Source organism: Malania oleifera, chromosome 2, assembly GCF_029873635.1.
Source record: "Malania oleifera isolate guangnan ecotype guangnan chromosome 2, ASM2987363v1, whole genome shotgun sequence".
NCBI lineage: Eukaryota > Viridiplantae > Streptophyta > Magnoliopsida > Santalales > Ximeniaceae > Malania > Malania oleifera.
This window is the reverse complement of record NC_080418.1, coordinates 102,541,492-102,553,667: the sequence shown is the minus strand read 5'-3', so window position 1 is coordinate 102,553,667 and position 12,176 is coordinate 102,541,492. Positions and strand designations below refer to the sequence as shown.

Below are 12,176 nucleotides of genomic sequence, written 5' to 3'. Positions count from 1 at the left end.
GTTCATACACCTCCTAAAGCGGGAAAATAATTGCATGTACCTGCAAAACTGAAACACACCAAATATACCATAAAATGCTAGGATCAGATGATGAGGTCGGACTGAGGAAATAAAGGTTAAGGAAGGGTTTTGAAGGATCCGATAAATAATGTTTGATCAAGGTGGCGTATATTGGAATATGAGCTTGGGCAAAGCTGTTGATCTGGCCGGTGGTGAAGGTTTGGTCTGAAAGGGGACCAAGGAGTTCAGGAGGATAGGTCATTTCTTTTGTGGCAGAGAGGTGAAAAACTTCTTCTGGCGAAGCCATGAAGATTAAGGGTATGGCTTTCTTGGCAAGGACAAAGAGGGATGATTGCTCTGGTCTACTGAGCATGTCTGTCAAGATATTGTGTTTTCCTTTTATATGCTTCACCGTGAAATCATATCTGGAAAACTAGTCTTTCAGACGAAGTAATTGGGAATCTGGGAGAGTTTTACACATGCACTATATTGTATATAATATATTTATACATATAATATATTATATGTTATATCTATGTACATTATGTCTTATATGTATATATGATATATGTTATATTATATATATGTATATTATATCTCATATGTATATATGATATAGGTTATATTATATATATGTATATTATATCTCATGTGTGTATATGATATATGTTATGTACCATATACAATGTGTATATATATTGTGTATATATGCTATGTATGTATCCATATTGTATGTACTATTATATATTATATATTGTGTATATATATACTATGCATAATAATAATAATAATAATAATAACAATAATACATATGATATATAATATTGAATATATATAATATAGACATATATAATACATAGTGTATATATATATATATATACACATACAATATATAAAATAGCATATATATATATATATATAATACATAATACATATTATATATCCATATATACATACATACATATATATATATATATGTGTGTATATATTATGTAGTATAGTGTATATATATTATTGTATTATATATATTATATGCATATATAATATGTATTAATAGTCTGGATACCTTTTTGATTTAATGAATAAATTATCAATCCTTTAAGAAAGAAAGATAATAACAAAATAAAAGATTGAAGATAATCAGCAGAATCTGGCTCTGATACCAAACGATCATCAAATTTCTTAAATTCAAAAAAAAAAAATTCCAAGCTAAATTAGCGGCAGCCACATCAAAAGAAGAATACAAAAGAATTCTCAAAGAGTCTCTTTCTTCCTTCGGGCGATGAAAAAATTTCTTGTTTTGAAGATAACCTTCAAGATGCTCAAGACCCATATGATATCTCCACAGAAGATTTCTTCAAATTAAAATAATTCAAAAGCTAAAGATTCCACCAACTACTCTCCACTCAAGCCCTATTCAAGCACATGCCACTGACATCTCTCCACTCGAGCACTGTTCAAGCACATGGTAAAGATTCCACTAACATCTCTCCACTCAAGCATTGTTCAAGCACATGCTCCTCTCCATTATTTAAAGAAAAGGCTGAAGATTCCTTTCAATGAGAGACACCTTTCCATCCGGCACTCATTTTAAAAGAACAAAGATATATAAGTCTAGATTCCTTCAATTAATGTATTGCCTTTGTATCTATAAATAACCTAAGAGTTTCTCAAAGGGGAATCTTGTGAAATCCAGTGTTTCCCTCAGCGCATTCTTGAAGAAGCAAGTTTTCTCCTTTAGTAAGTCAACAATATTTTTTGTACTTGAACATCGCTATTATATTTTAATTATCTTTCTATCTTATGTAATCAATTATCTTTTCTATAATTTTTAAATTTGGGTTTGTTTTCAACAATTTTTAATGACAATGCAATCATTTGGTATTAGAGCCATATTCTGTTGATTAATCTTCTAATATTGCCAAGAATGCACATAGAATGTACAAATTACTTCATGAGATGGTGGAAGAAATTGGAGAATCAAATGTGATTCAAGTAATAACTAATAATGCTTCAAACTATATTGCAGCAGGTAAGAACTTATTTCTAGAACTACATTCTATAGTGTGTATATTGTTTATTTTAATCTTTTAATGGCTTCACTCCCTGATTTTTGAACAGGGAGATTATTGGAAGCAAACCACATTTATATTGGACACCACGTACTACCCATTGCCTCAATTTAATATTGGAGGATATTGGGAAGATGCCTTCAATTCATACAACTTTGAAAAGGACAATATTTTTTAATGGTTATATTTATAACCGTGTTGGTGTGGTGAACTTGATGAGACAATTCACTGGAGGAAAGGAGTTACTAAGGCTTGCAATTACAAGATTTGCAACTGTCTTCATCACTCTTCATTCAATCCACCTTCAAAAGAACAACTTGAGGAAGATTTTCACTTCTGAAGATTGGAATACTACTAAATGGCAAAGGAGGCAGTTGGCAAAAGAGCGGCTAGTATTGTTTGATGTATGCCTTTTGGAGTACCATTGTCTATGCTCTTAAATTGACAAGCCCACTTGTCCGTGAACTCCACTTGGTTGATGAGAAAAAGAAACCTGCAATGGGATATATTTATGAAGCAATGGGTAGGGCTAAGGGAACCACAGATAAGACATTCAGTGAGAGACAGGATAAATTCAAGGAGGCATTTGAAATTATTGATACGAGGTGGGAATGCCAACTCCATCAACCTTTGCATGTAGCTGCACACTACTTAAACCCGAAATTTTTCTATTCAAACCCTCACATTCGCAAGATGAAGAAATCATGGCAGGTTTGTACAAATGTATTGCAAAGTTGGTGCCAACCCTTGAACTGCAAGATAAAGTTTTACATAAGTTGGAAAATTACACTAGCACTAGTGGCCTCTTTGAAATTGATCTGGCAGTGAAACAAAGGAAGATAAAAGCACTTGGTAAGGTGGCATTTTTACTACCTCTTTCTATCTAAAATTATTTTTGCGATTCAGCTAGTAGATATTCATTTAAAATTTATTCTATAACAGCGCAATGGTGGATATTATTTGGATCACCGGCTCCAAACTTGCAAAAGTTTGCTGCGAAAATCTGTAGCCTCACGTGTAGTGCTACCGGCTGCAAAAAAATTGGAGCATTTTCCAACGTGTAAGTCATTAGGATATCGTGGATTAAAGAACATGAACTACCAGTCTACTGCTTTTTAGAATCATTATTTCCTATATTACTTTAAACTTCTTGCATATTCATAACAAACATAGAAATAGGCTAGCCCAACAACACTTGAATGATTTGGTATTTATGAAATATAATCGAATTTTGAGGCGTTGATACAACAAGCGTGACACCAATGATCCCATCCTTCTAAAGGACATTGATGATAGTATTGAGTGGTTGATTCGTAGGATGGATAGCAATTCCGATGAGGATAATGAACTTGTGTTTCAAGATGATCTTTTGAGGTTCTGTTGCTAGAGCTGGTGGAGTAAATAACCCCCTGCATCACAATTGATCAAGAATAAGTGCAAATATGTCATCATATTCTAGAGGAAGAGCTTCATCAAGCAGTGCTGGGGGCCGGACTACAGTGTTATAACTTGTAGATGAGGATGAGATCCAAGTAGATAGTGCAGAGGAGACAGAAGAGGAAAAAGATGCGGGAGAAGATAATTTTGATGATGAAGATGAAGATGAAGATGATGATATATTGGCAGACTTAGTTGATGATGAGTAATGACTGATGATTGAGGAGGATTTTTAGATCTTAGACTTTGAAATCTTTTAGTGTACTCTTTTCTTTTGATGTTGAACTGTGTTGATGCTTTCAGGCCTTTGGCTTAGCAATTTCATTAAATTTCCAATTTTGGCATTGAATATTTTGGCATTTTAAATTCTAATATTATTATTGATGTGTTCATATATCAATTACCCCACCAAATAGGCATTGTACACGATTTTAATAATTGTCCACCTCACCTTCGTGAGGCGTGCACCTTTGCCTTGTGCCTCGCGCCTCGGCTCCAAGTACCTTTTGCGCCTTGCGCCTTTTACTACTATGGCTAGCAGGAACTTATGCTGCCAAAATCAATTTCTCATCAGTATTCTGAAACTCTCACAGAAAATCTTCGATTTATAACAATCAGAACCAATTTCTCTTTAGTTTTCTTGAAAATATCACAGAAAAATTCCAATTTTCCTTTAGACAGAATCAAAATCTCGCAGTTGCAGTCAAAATCACTCTCAAGGTTAAAATATCATGGCTTAGAGTCAATTCATCTTCAGAAAATCTGGAACTGTGCCGGCAAGCTTAATTTCACATCAGTATCTGAAATCTCACAGAAAATCTTCACTTCATTGCCATCAGATTCAATTTTTCTTCCTTTCAAAGGATCAAAATCTCGCAGTTGCAATCAGAATACTCTCAGGATTGAAATACAGTGTCCTAAAGTCAATTTATTTCCAGTTTCTCGCACCAAATATGAAGATCTCAAAAAGTAGTCAAATTCTTTTCCCACTAATCAAAATAACTACGCTAGGGTCACTGGGTATGGGTAGTGATGGTGTGGGTTAAATGGGTCTTGGTTACAAAGAAAAAGGATTGAGAATTTGCAAATGTAAGTAGCAAATCTGTGAATAGGAGGTTAGAGATTGGAAGAGGAGCTTAGGGCTTTTGTCAACCTGCAACTGGAATTGTGACAATAGAAGGGGCTGCAACACTAGAAGAGCTACAATAGTTGAAAGGGCTTCTGAGAGAGCTGCAGAGATGGAAGATTTCAAGCTGGGCAGTCAGTGCTGCAAGGCGAGTTGATGACTACAAGAAGGGTCTACACAGGAATGGAATATTCCGCGTGCAAAGGAGATGCTGTTGGTGATTGTTGGTTGACGAAAAGAAAATCCAGCTAGGGTTCTGATGACCATGAAATTCCTTTTATTTTCCCCAGCCATAAAGCTTCAAGGCAGATGATTGGTTCTCATAAGGAGAAATTCTGGTAAGGTTTGCAATAGAGGACTTATTTTCAGTAATGAACCTTCTTTTCCAGTGAGAACTTTGAAGCAGCAGCATACTCTACTATCTCTTTTTTATTTTATTGTTTTTTCCTGCTACGCTCCTGCTAGTCTTTCCTATTGCAGCAGGAAGCCAGTAACAAATCCTCTCTTTTAAAAGGTTATTTCTTTGCTAGTTTACTTCTGCTGCTATCCTCCCTGTCAGAGCAAAACTGATCCTTTTTTTAGGGCTTGAAAATTGATTGGAGGGCTCTGTGCTGGTAGGTGAGATGGCATTGAACAGAGGCTGGACAATAAAGAAAGATTAGTTGTGTGGAAGGGAAAGGAGTTTCATGGTTGGAACTTGGAACAGAGGGCATGCTGATATCAATTGACGTGGGACATGACAAACAGGAGATAAAACAGAGAGAAGATAGGTAAATAGAGGAAGACGGGGAAGAGAATATGGGATAAGGTGTGTGCATGTATGCACATGCACCTTTTTTTGTGTGCACAAGGGAGTAAGTGGTAGAGATTCAGATGTGAGAGAGAGCACACGCAAAAGTTTAATCAATCCAAATCCAATAATCCCTAAAGTCATAAGCTTATATTTATATGCAACCAATAAACCCTAACGATAAAATAATAAAAAAAATTAATAAATAATTCCAAAGCAATTCAATATCATAAAAAGCCAAAATAACTAAAATGTACAAAACACCCTCAATTAACTAATCTCCCAATATGTCCAAATTTTCCAAACAAAAAACAAAAATCTAATTTCTAAATATTCAAGTAGAATATGATAGCCTAGAGTTATCCTTAGCCACCCTCCATAACTTGGTGACCTGGGACATTTACCCAAAGGAACAGAAACAAGTAAAGAAAAGATAGTAAAGATCCAAGCCCTCACCTCCTTGAAAATGTCACTGTAAGAAGCATCCTTGAAACCCTACACCAAAAATGGTCAACATTTAATCAGATATATGGCAGGACAGCTTACATGCAAGCATGTCTACATATGAAATGCAAGAATGGTTCTTCACCTGCATGCAAAGGTACAGAATTTTGTCTTTCTACTGAATTCCTTTTCTTGCAGGAACATGCAGATGTAAGAACAAATGCATGTTTGTGTGTGAATGTGTGTTAGAGAGAGAGAGAGAGAGAGGGAGAGAGAGAGACCAATTTTCGGAATAAATTGAGAGACGCTTCATTTGATTCTCCAATTTTAGCATGGAATGTGTGGATGTGGAAGTCCTTAACTGCAAAAGCCATCATCATCAAGACCGCCTCCTCGCCAAGCCCTTTTCCGCGACTACACTAACAAGAGTGAGATGATAAGAATTAATTTAGAGGGACTATAAAAAAATGCATAAACAAAGTCCGCAATGATTCAGAAAGAAAATAAAAAGAGGATTAAGCTCAGATGTTTCCTTTTCAATTACAAAATTTTCACTTCTCAGGTTTGAGCCTACTGCACTGTTTGTGGCTTAATTTTTAACTCCCTACAATGATAAACCTCATTTAATGGAGATGAGCATTGTGGTTGATTCAGTCTGATAGTACAACACAGAAAGTCTCACTTCATAGAGTGGGAATGGGATTATGGTACAATACATGCACTAAGATGCAGTTACACTAGGGTAAGACTATAAATGTATAAGTGAAGAGTGAATAATTGCAAATATATCAAAGAGAGCATGTTGATGTGATGTGCTTCCAAAATTAAATCACATATCGACTCGGAAGAAAATTAGAATGTGAATAAGCATCATTTTCAATAATAAAAATTTTACTAGTTGTAAGGAAAATATTCAACTGAAAATAGAGGTAGCTAGATGCATGGTCTTAAATTTCAATGAAATTGTTGAAATTTCCATTGAAATTTCCGGTTACCGTCACCCTCGAAATTGAAATGGCATTCGATTTCTATCTTGGATAATTTCCATCGAAATCTCAACGAATCATCCCAAAATTTATCGAAATCTCGAAATTTCAGCGAAACTTGTCGAACTTTTAACTATACAATGAAATTTCCTTGGAATTCAAATAAGAGATTTAGGAGTAAAGTGAAATTTCTCTCTTAATTTATTTTATTTATTTTTGCCGAAACATAATATTATTACAAATGCTTTTGAAATTATATGAAAAAATAAACTTACAGCAGCATTTTATTTAACCATTTATGTCTAAATTATCATTATTTGTATAATAAATTATATTTAAATGATTTATGAATTTTATTTGTATTAGCTGAATATGTTTACTGTACATTATCTTACAAATATGTTTGATACACATGCTATATTACAACTTTTCCACCTCATACACAACATAGATGTATTTAACTTGTAATATATTAGTCCTAAACTTACATTATTATGTTTGTTAACCATTTCTAAAGTTTCACAAAGAATTCCACGATTTACTACTGATTTCCGTTATTTTTTCAAATTTAAATCGAAATTGACATCAAAATCAAATTTTTCATCAAAATTTCTGTACTTTTGGAGCTTCAAAATTTTAGTCGAAATCAAAATTTAAGACGTTGGCTAGATGTACTGTTCCAAAACAAAACCTGTATCATGTTTTTGGAACATTTGCACCGATCAGCAATTCACAAAGTCATTAGTGATTTCTAGTAACTAAGTGTAAATTTTTTCAAGTAAAGTGAGAGTGTATTAAAACAGAAAAGAGGAGAATGTACAGGTAGCGTACGGGGAGTATGCTAAACAATGAGAAGAAAGAAAAGAGAAGCACATGCCGTAGTACATATTGGCAGAGACAGTCAAGGAAAATCAAGAAATCAGCAAAAGACCTGTTGGACTCTCTTGAACATTGAATCCAGTGATAAAAGGTTCTTCACAATTCTCAGGTAAATGACTTTGTCGTGAGTTGATTCATTGGAGAATACTCTTCTGCGCCTCTCTTTCCAAACTTCCCAGACGATTGCATGGGTGATTAATTTCCATACGAGACTCTAACCACTTGAAATCTAGGGAATTTCAAAAACTCAGCAAGCTTGTAATAGATGGAGGTGTGACCATGCATATTTTGTTAGTTTCAATCAACAGAACCAAAAAATGGGAGGAAGGGGGGCAATTAAGAAGCAGGTGGTTTGTTTTTTCATCATGTTCATGGCACAGACAGCACTAATTTACAAGGGCCCAACCTCTTTTCTTTAGATTATCCAAGGTTAATTATCTCCGAGGAGGCCGACCAAACAAAGAAGCAATCTTAGATTGAATGAAAGGCTGTCAAAAGAGTTTAAAAGGGAACTTCTATGTGATCACTGCATGATTGCTGATTTGTTGCCAATCAAGTGAATATAAAAGGAATGCACTGGAAAAAAAAAAAATTCAAAGACAAAAAAAGAACATGTATTTGGCGAGAAATAGAATACGAACAAAAGAGGACAAGAAGTCCTCAAAGAATAGAACTAAAACAAAGGGAAAAAACACAAAACAAAACAAAACACAACTGCCCACCTCTTAAAAAAACCCTAAATAGAACACTACCAAAGAAAACCCATTTCCAATTCATTTCCATCATAGTTAATAGAGCACTACAAATTAGCCAATTCCTGTTGACCCTTCCTACCCTTAATATTACCACTACCTGAGAGGCATTCCTCTCCCAATGGACCAGCTAACCATAATCCTTTTTGGTCCTAAAAATGTTGAAAACAAGACACAAAGACAGGTGAAATGCCAGTCTCATTTTACTCAATCTTGTCTTCTTCCTCATCTATTTCAACATTCCCCAAACCAGACCCTCGAAATCTTTCACTAGAGATACTGACTGCAAGGAAAAAACACACAAAAAAACAGAAAAGTCTGATCCAGATCACCCTCTTCGTCTCACTCATCACCCTGTTTCTTCTTATCAGTAGAATTTTCCTCACTAACCTTCTTTCTTAAATATATTTTCAACCCATTCAAAAGATCCTCAATGTAAAAACTGCCATCACTATGTCTTTTCAAGAACTTAACCTGTCTCTCATCTGCCCTGATTTGCCTCTCAATTGAGTCCTCCCTTTCTTCACCACTCTTCTGCCCTCAACAATTGTAAACCTGTGGCACTGCTGTCTTTTTGGCAACCTAATAATTTACCCATCCATCCTCACCTTGTCATTACTAGAAGTTGCACCAAATTTGATTCCCTTTTGTGAGCAATTATACTGTTATCCTCCATTTGTACCTCCTGGTGTCCATCTTCAAGAAACCCAGGTGAGCTCATCAAACTTCAAGACGTCCCTTCCCCCATCGCACAGCCTACTAGAAAAAATCTTGCATTCACTCACACTGACAACCCCTGCCACAGAGGATGTACCATAAAGCTGTTTTCCCCAGTCCCCACCTGCTCGCTTTGACCAAGACCATGTGTCTAGTTTACCCCTCCATTTGAAGGCCCACAGTAGTATGAGCCTCTCCCATACTTCATTCTGCAAAGGTAAGTTTTGAGTGAGGTGTTCTGCTGGAAGCCCTCTTCACTTGTACTTAGGGCCCTCAAGTTCAGAACATGGGCTGTGATGAATAGGCAGTTCCACTGTGGCCCTACAAAACCCCTTGTGTATTTAGGGAACTTACAGGCCCATAAAAATTCCCTGAAAAGCTCTTCGACATCAGTTGGACCACAACTTAAAAGCCCCTCACTTATCCCTCATTAACTGGGGCAGATGATTTGTAATTTTAACAACAACCGGCCCAACCCATTCAAAGCCCACCCAACTTTCAGCTGCACAGGGGATTGCCCTTTGCCCTCATGGGATCACCCCCAAAACCCATTCAAACCCCACCCCAACTGAAAACACACCTTTGGAGTCAAGGTTCCACTAAATGCTAGCATTTTCATCTCTTGATACAGGATACAAGCCTTTGACAAAGAACTCGATTTGTTGCAGGTGGGAACCATTCAGGTTTCTGTAAAGCATGGGCTCCAAAAAGAGGAACCAATGCATCCTTGTTTTATGTGAGCATAAAATGGATCTTTTATTTATCATTCAGATTGAAGTTCCATACCCACTGATCCTCCGAGAACTTGGTTAGGTCTCCAGCACCAATAATGATACGGGGCTTCCTTCCAATATTTGTTTAGTATCATGGCAAGGATAATTCTCCAAAGACTCCAAGAAGGAGAGCAATTGGAGAGAGAGGGCCTCAAAGAGGAGGGGTTATAATTATATTTACAACAAAACAACTTCCTTCACATACTGTTTCTTTCAACAGGAAACCTCCGTTTTGTTAAAAACTGCTTCAGTCATGTGTCGCAGATCTTTAATGCCCAAGCCTCCCTTCGATATGGGCAATAGCAAGTTCTCCCATTTGACCAAATGAGATCCCCGAAAGAAATTGCATTTGAATTTTCTCAATCCTATCTTAACTGAAACAGGGACAGAACTAAGTGTAATAAGACACAATAAGTGAAATGCAACACAATAACCATAAAGAAATGACCTTAAAAATCTTCATCAAGTAATCAGAAAGAATTAAGGGAAAAGTAACGAAAAATGCATAGAACTTATCCCCAAAAAAAAAATATGTTTTTTTGGGTAATGATGTCAAACAAGAAGCTGGACCATCTGTAGACCCTTGGACACTAATTATGAAGAATTAGATCCATGTTTGGTTGTAAACCAAAAAAAGTGTTCAGTTAATTAGTAGTTTATCATGTGAGTTTTGTTTAACTAGTACCAGGCTTAGGTGTATTTAGGGTTTTTGTTTGCAATAGAGTGTCCTTTGTAATTTCATGTATCCCAGGGGTTTGTGTGACTTTTTTGTAATTTAGGCTTTCTTGTAAAAAAGAATGTGAGAGCCATGTAAGAGTTAGTTTTTTGATGAATTTGAATAGAGAGTTGACTATGAGTTTGCCCAATTCGTACCTCCTTCCTCCTCTCTTCTTCTTTCTTCCCCTCCCCTTTCCTCAATTTCACTCCCTATTTTCCCCCTGGGCAGTACCTATACTGTTCTGACCATCACCCTTGATGCTGCTATTAAATCATTTGGTATTTAGAGCAAACCACGAACACTATACCATGGCCATAACTAAGATTACACACAAGCGATGCATTGCACTTCCACCATCCACGTGCAGTGAAAAATAGACAAGCGTGAACTAGACCAGGTCTTCCTAATGAGGGAGGATTAAGAAGTTATTACAGAATACTAGGATTAATTAGCTACTTGGAGTATAGGGACACTTACGAGCAAAAGCATGGAGATAGTGGATACTGATCAGAAGGAAAATTAACTTGATATGCCTTCAAGAAACGAAATGGGTTGGGGATAAAGTTAGAGAAATTGAAAGATCAGGATTTAAACTTTGGTACACTAGAAGAGAGAAATAAAAATAGGGGGGTTGGGAGTCATTGTTGACAAAGATCTAAACGATAATGTAGTAGATGTTAAAAGAATAGGGGATAGGATCATAAAAATCAAGATAGCTCTAGGCCTAGAGATAATAAATGTCATTAGTATGTATGCTCCCCAACTAGGCCTAGCAAAAAAACCTTAAAAGACAATTTTGGGAAGATAAGGATAGTATTATACAAGGCATACCAGGTCTGAAAAAAAATTTATAGGAGCTTATTTGAAATATAGGTTATGACAAGTTACATAGAGGCCTTGAATATGGAGTTAAAAATGAGGCCGGTGATGCGATTTTAGATTTTTCCATGTTGAACGATGTGGTTATATTGAATACATGTTTTATAAAAAGAGACGAACACTTAATAACTTTCAAGAGTGGGCAAAGTAAATGCCAAATAGATTTCTTCTGAACTAAGAAAGGGAATCGTCTATCATGTAAGGATTGTAAAGTTATCCCAAGTGAAAGTTTGACTACACAACATAGAGTCCTAGTATTAGATACATATACAAAAAAGTGGACAAGAAAGAACAATATAAATCAACACAAGAGGACTGGGTGATGGAGCTTGAAGGAAGAAAATATAGCCAAATTCGAAGATAAAATTATCAAAGAGAGTGATTGAAAAATAGGGGATAAGGTAGATGCATACCCTCATGGAATAGGATGGCTAGCTCAATCAAAAAGACAGCTAAAGAGATTTTAGCTAAATCCAGATGAAGATACTCAGCCAATAAAGCAAGTTTGTGGTGCGATCAAGATGTCCAAAAAGCCTTATAAAAAAATGGTATAAAACATGGCAAAATTGTAGAAACATAGAAAACCTTAAAAAGTATAATGAG

General features: G+C 35.7%; 1 protein-coding gene across 2 annotated transcripts in view; it reads right to left on the bottom strand.

The window, feature by feature from the left end:
* LOC131149278 (GCN5-related N-acetyltransferase 9) overlaps window positions 1–12,176 on the bottom strand; it is a 66,277-nt gene that overhangs the window by 33,057 nt on the left and 21,044 nt on the right. Inside the window, exons 4-5 of one of the 2 annotated variants that reach the window (XM_058099592.1) lie at window positions 6,151–6,283; window positions 5,882–5,920 (exon numbers count right to left, since the gene is read on the bottom strand). In XM_058099592.1, coding sequence (XP_057955575.1) covers window positions 5,882–5,920; window positions 6,151–6,283 — 172 coding nt within the window. Of the gene's footprint in view, window positions 1–5,631; window positions 5,921–6,150; window positions 6,284–12,176 lie in introns of those variants that run through there. The other variant, XM_058099591.1, reaches the window with a different exon arrangement.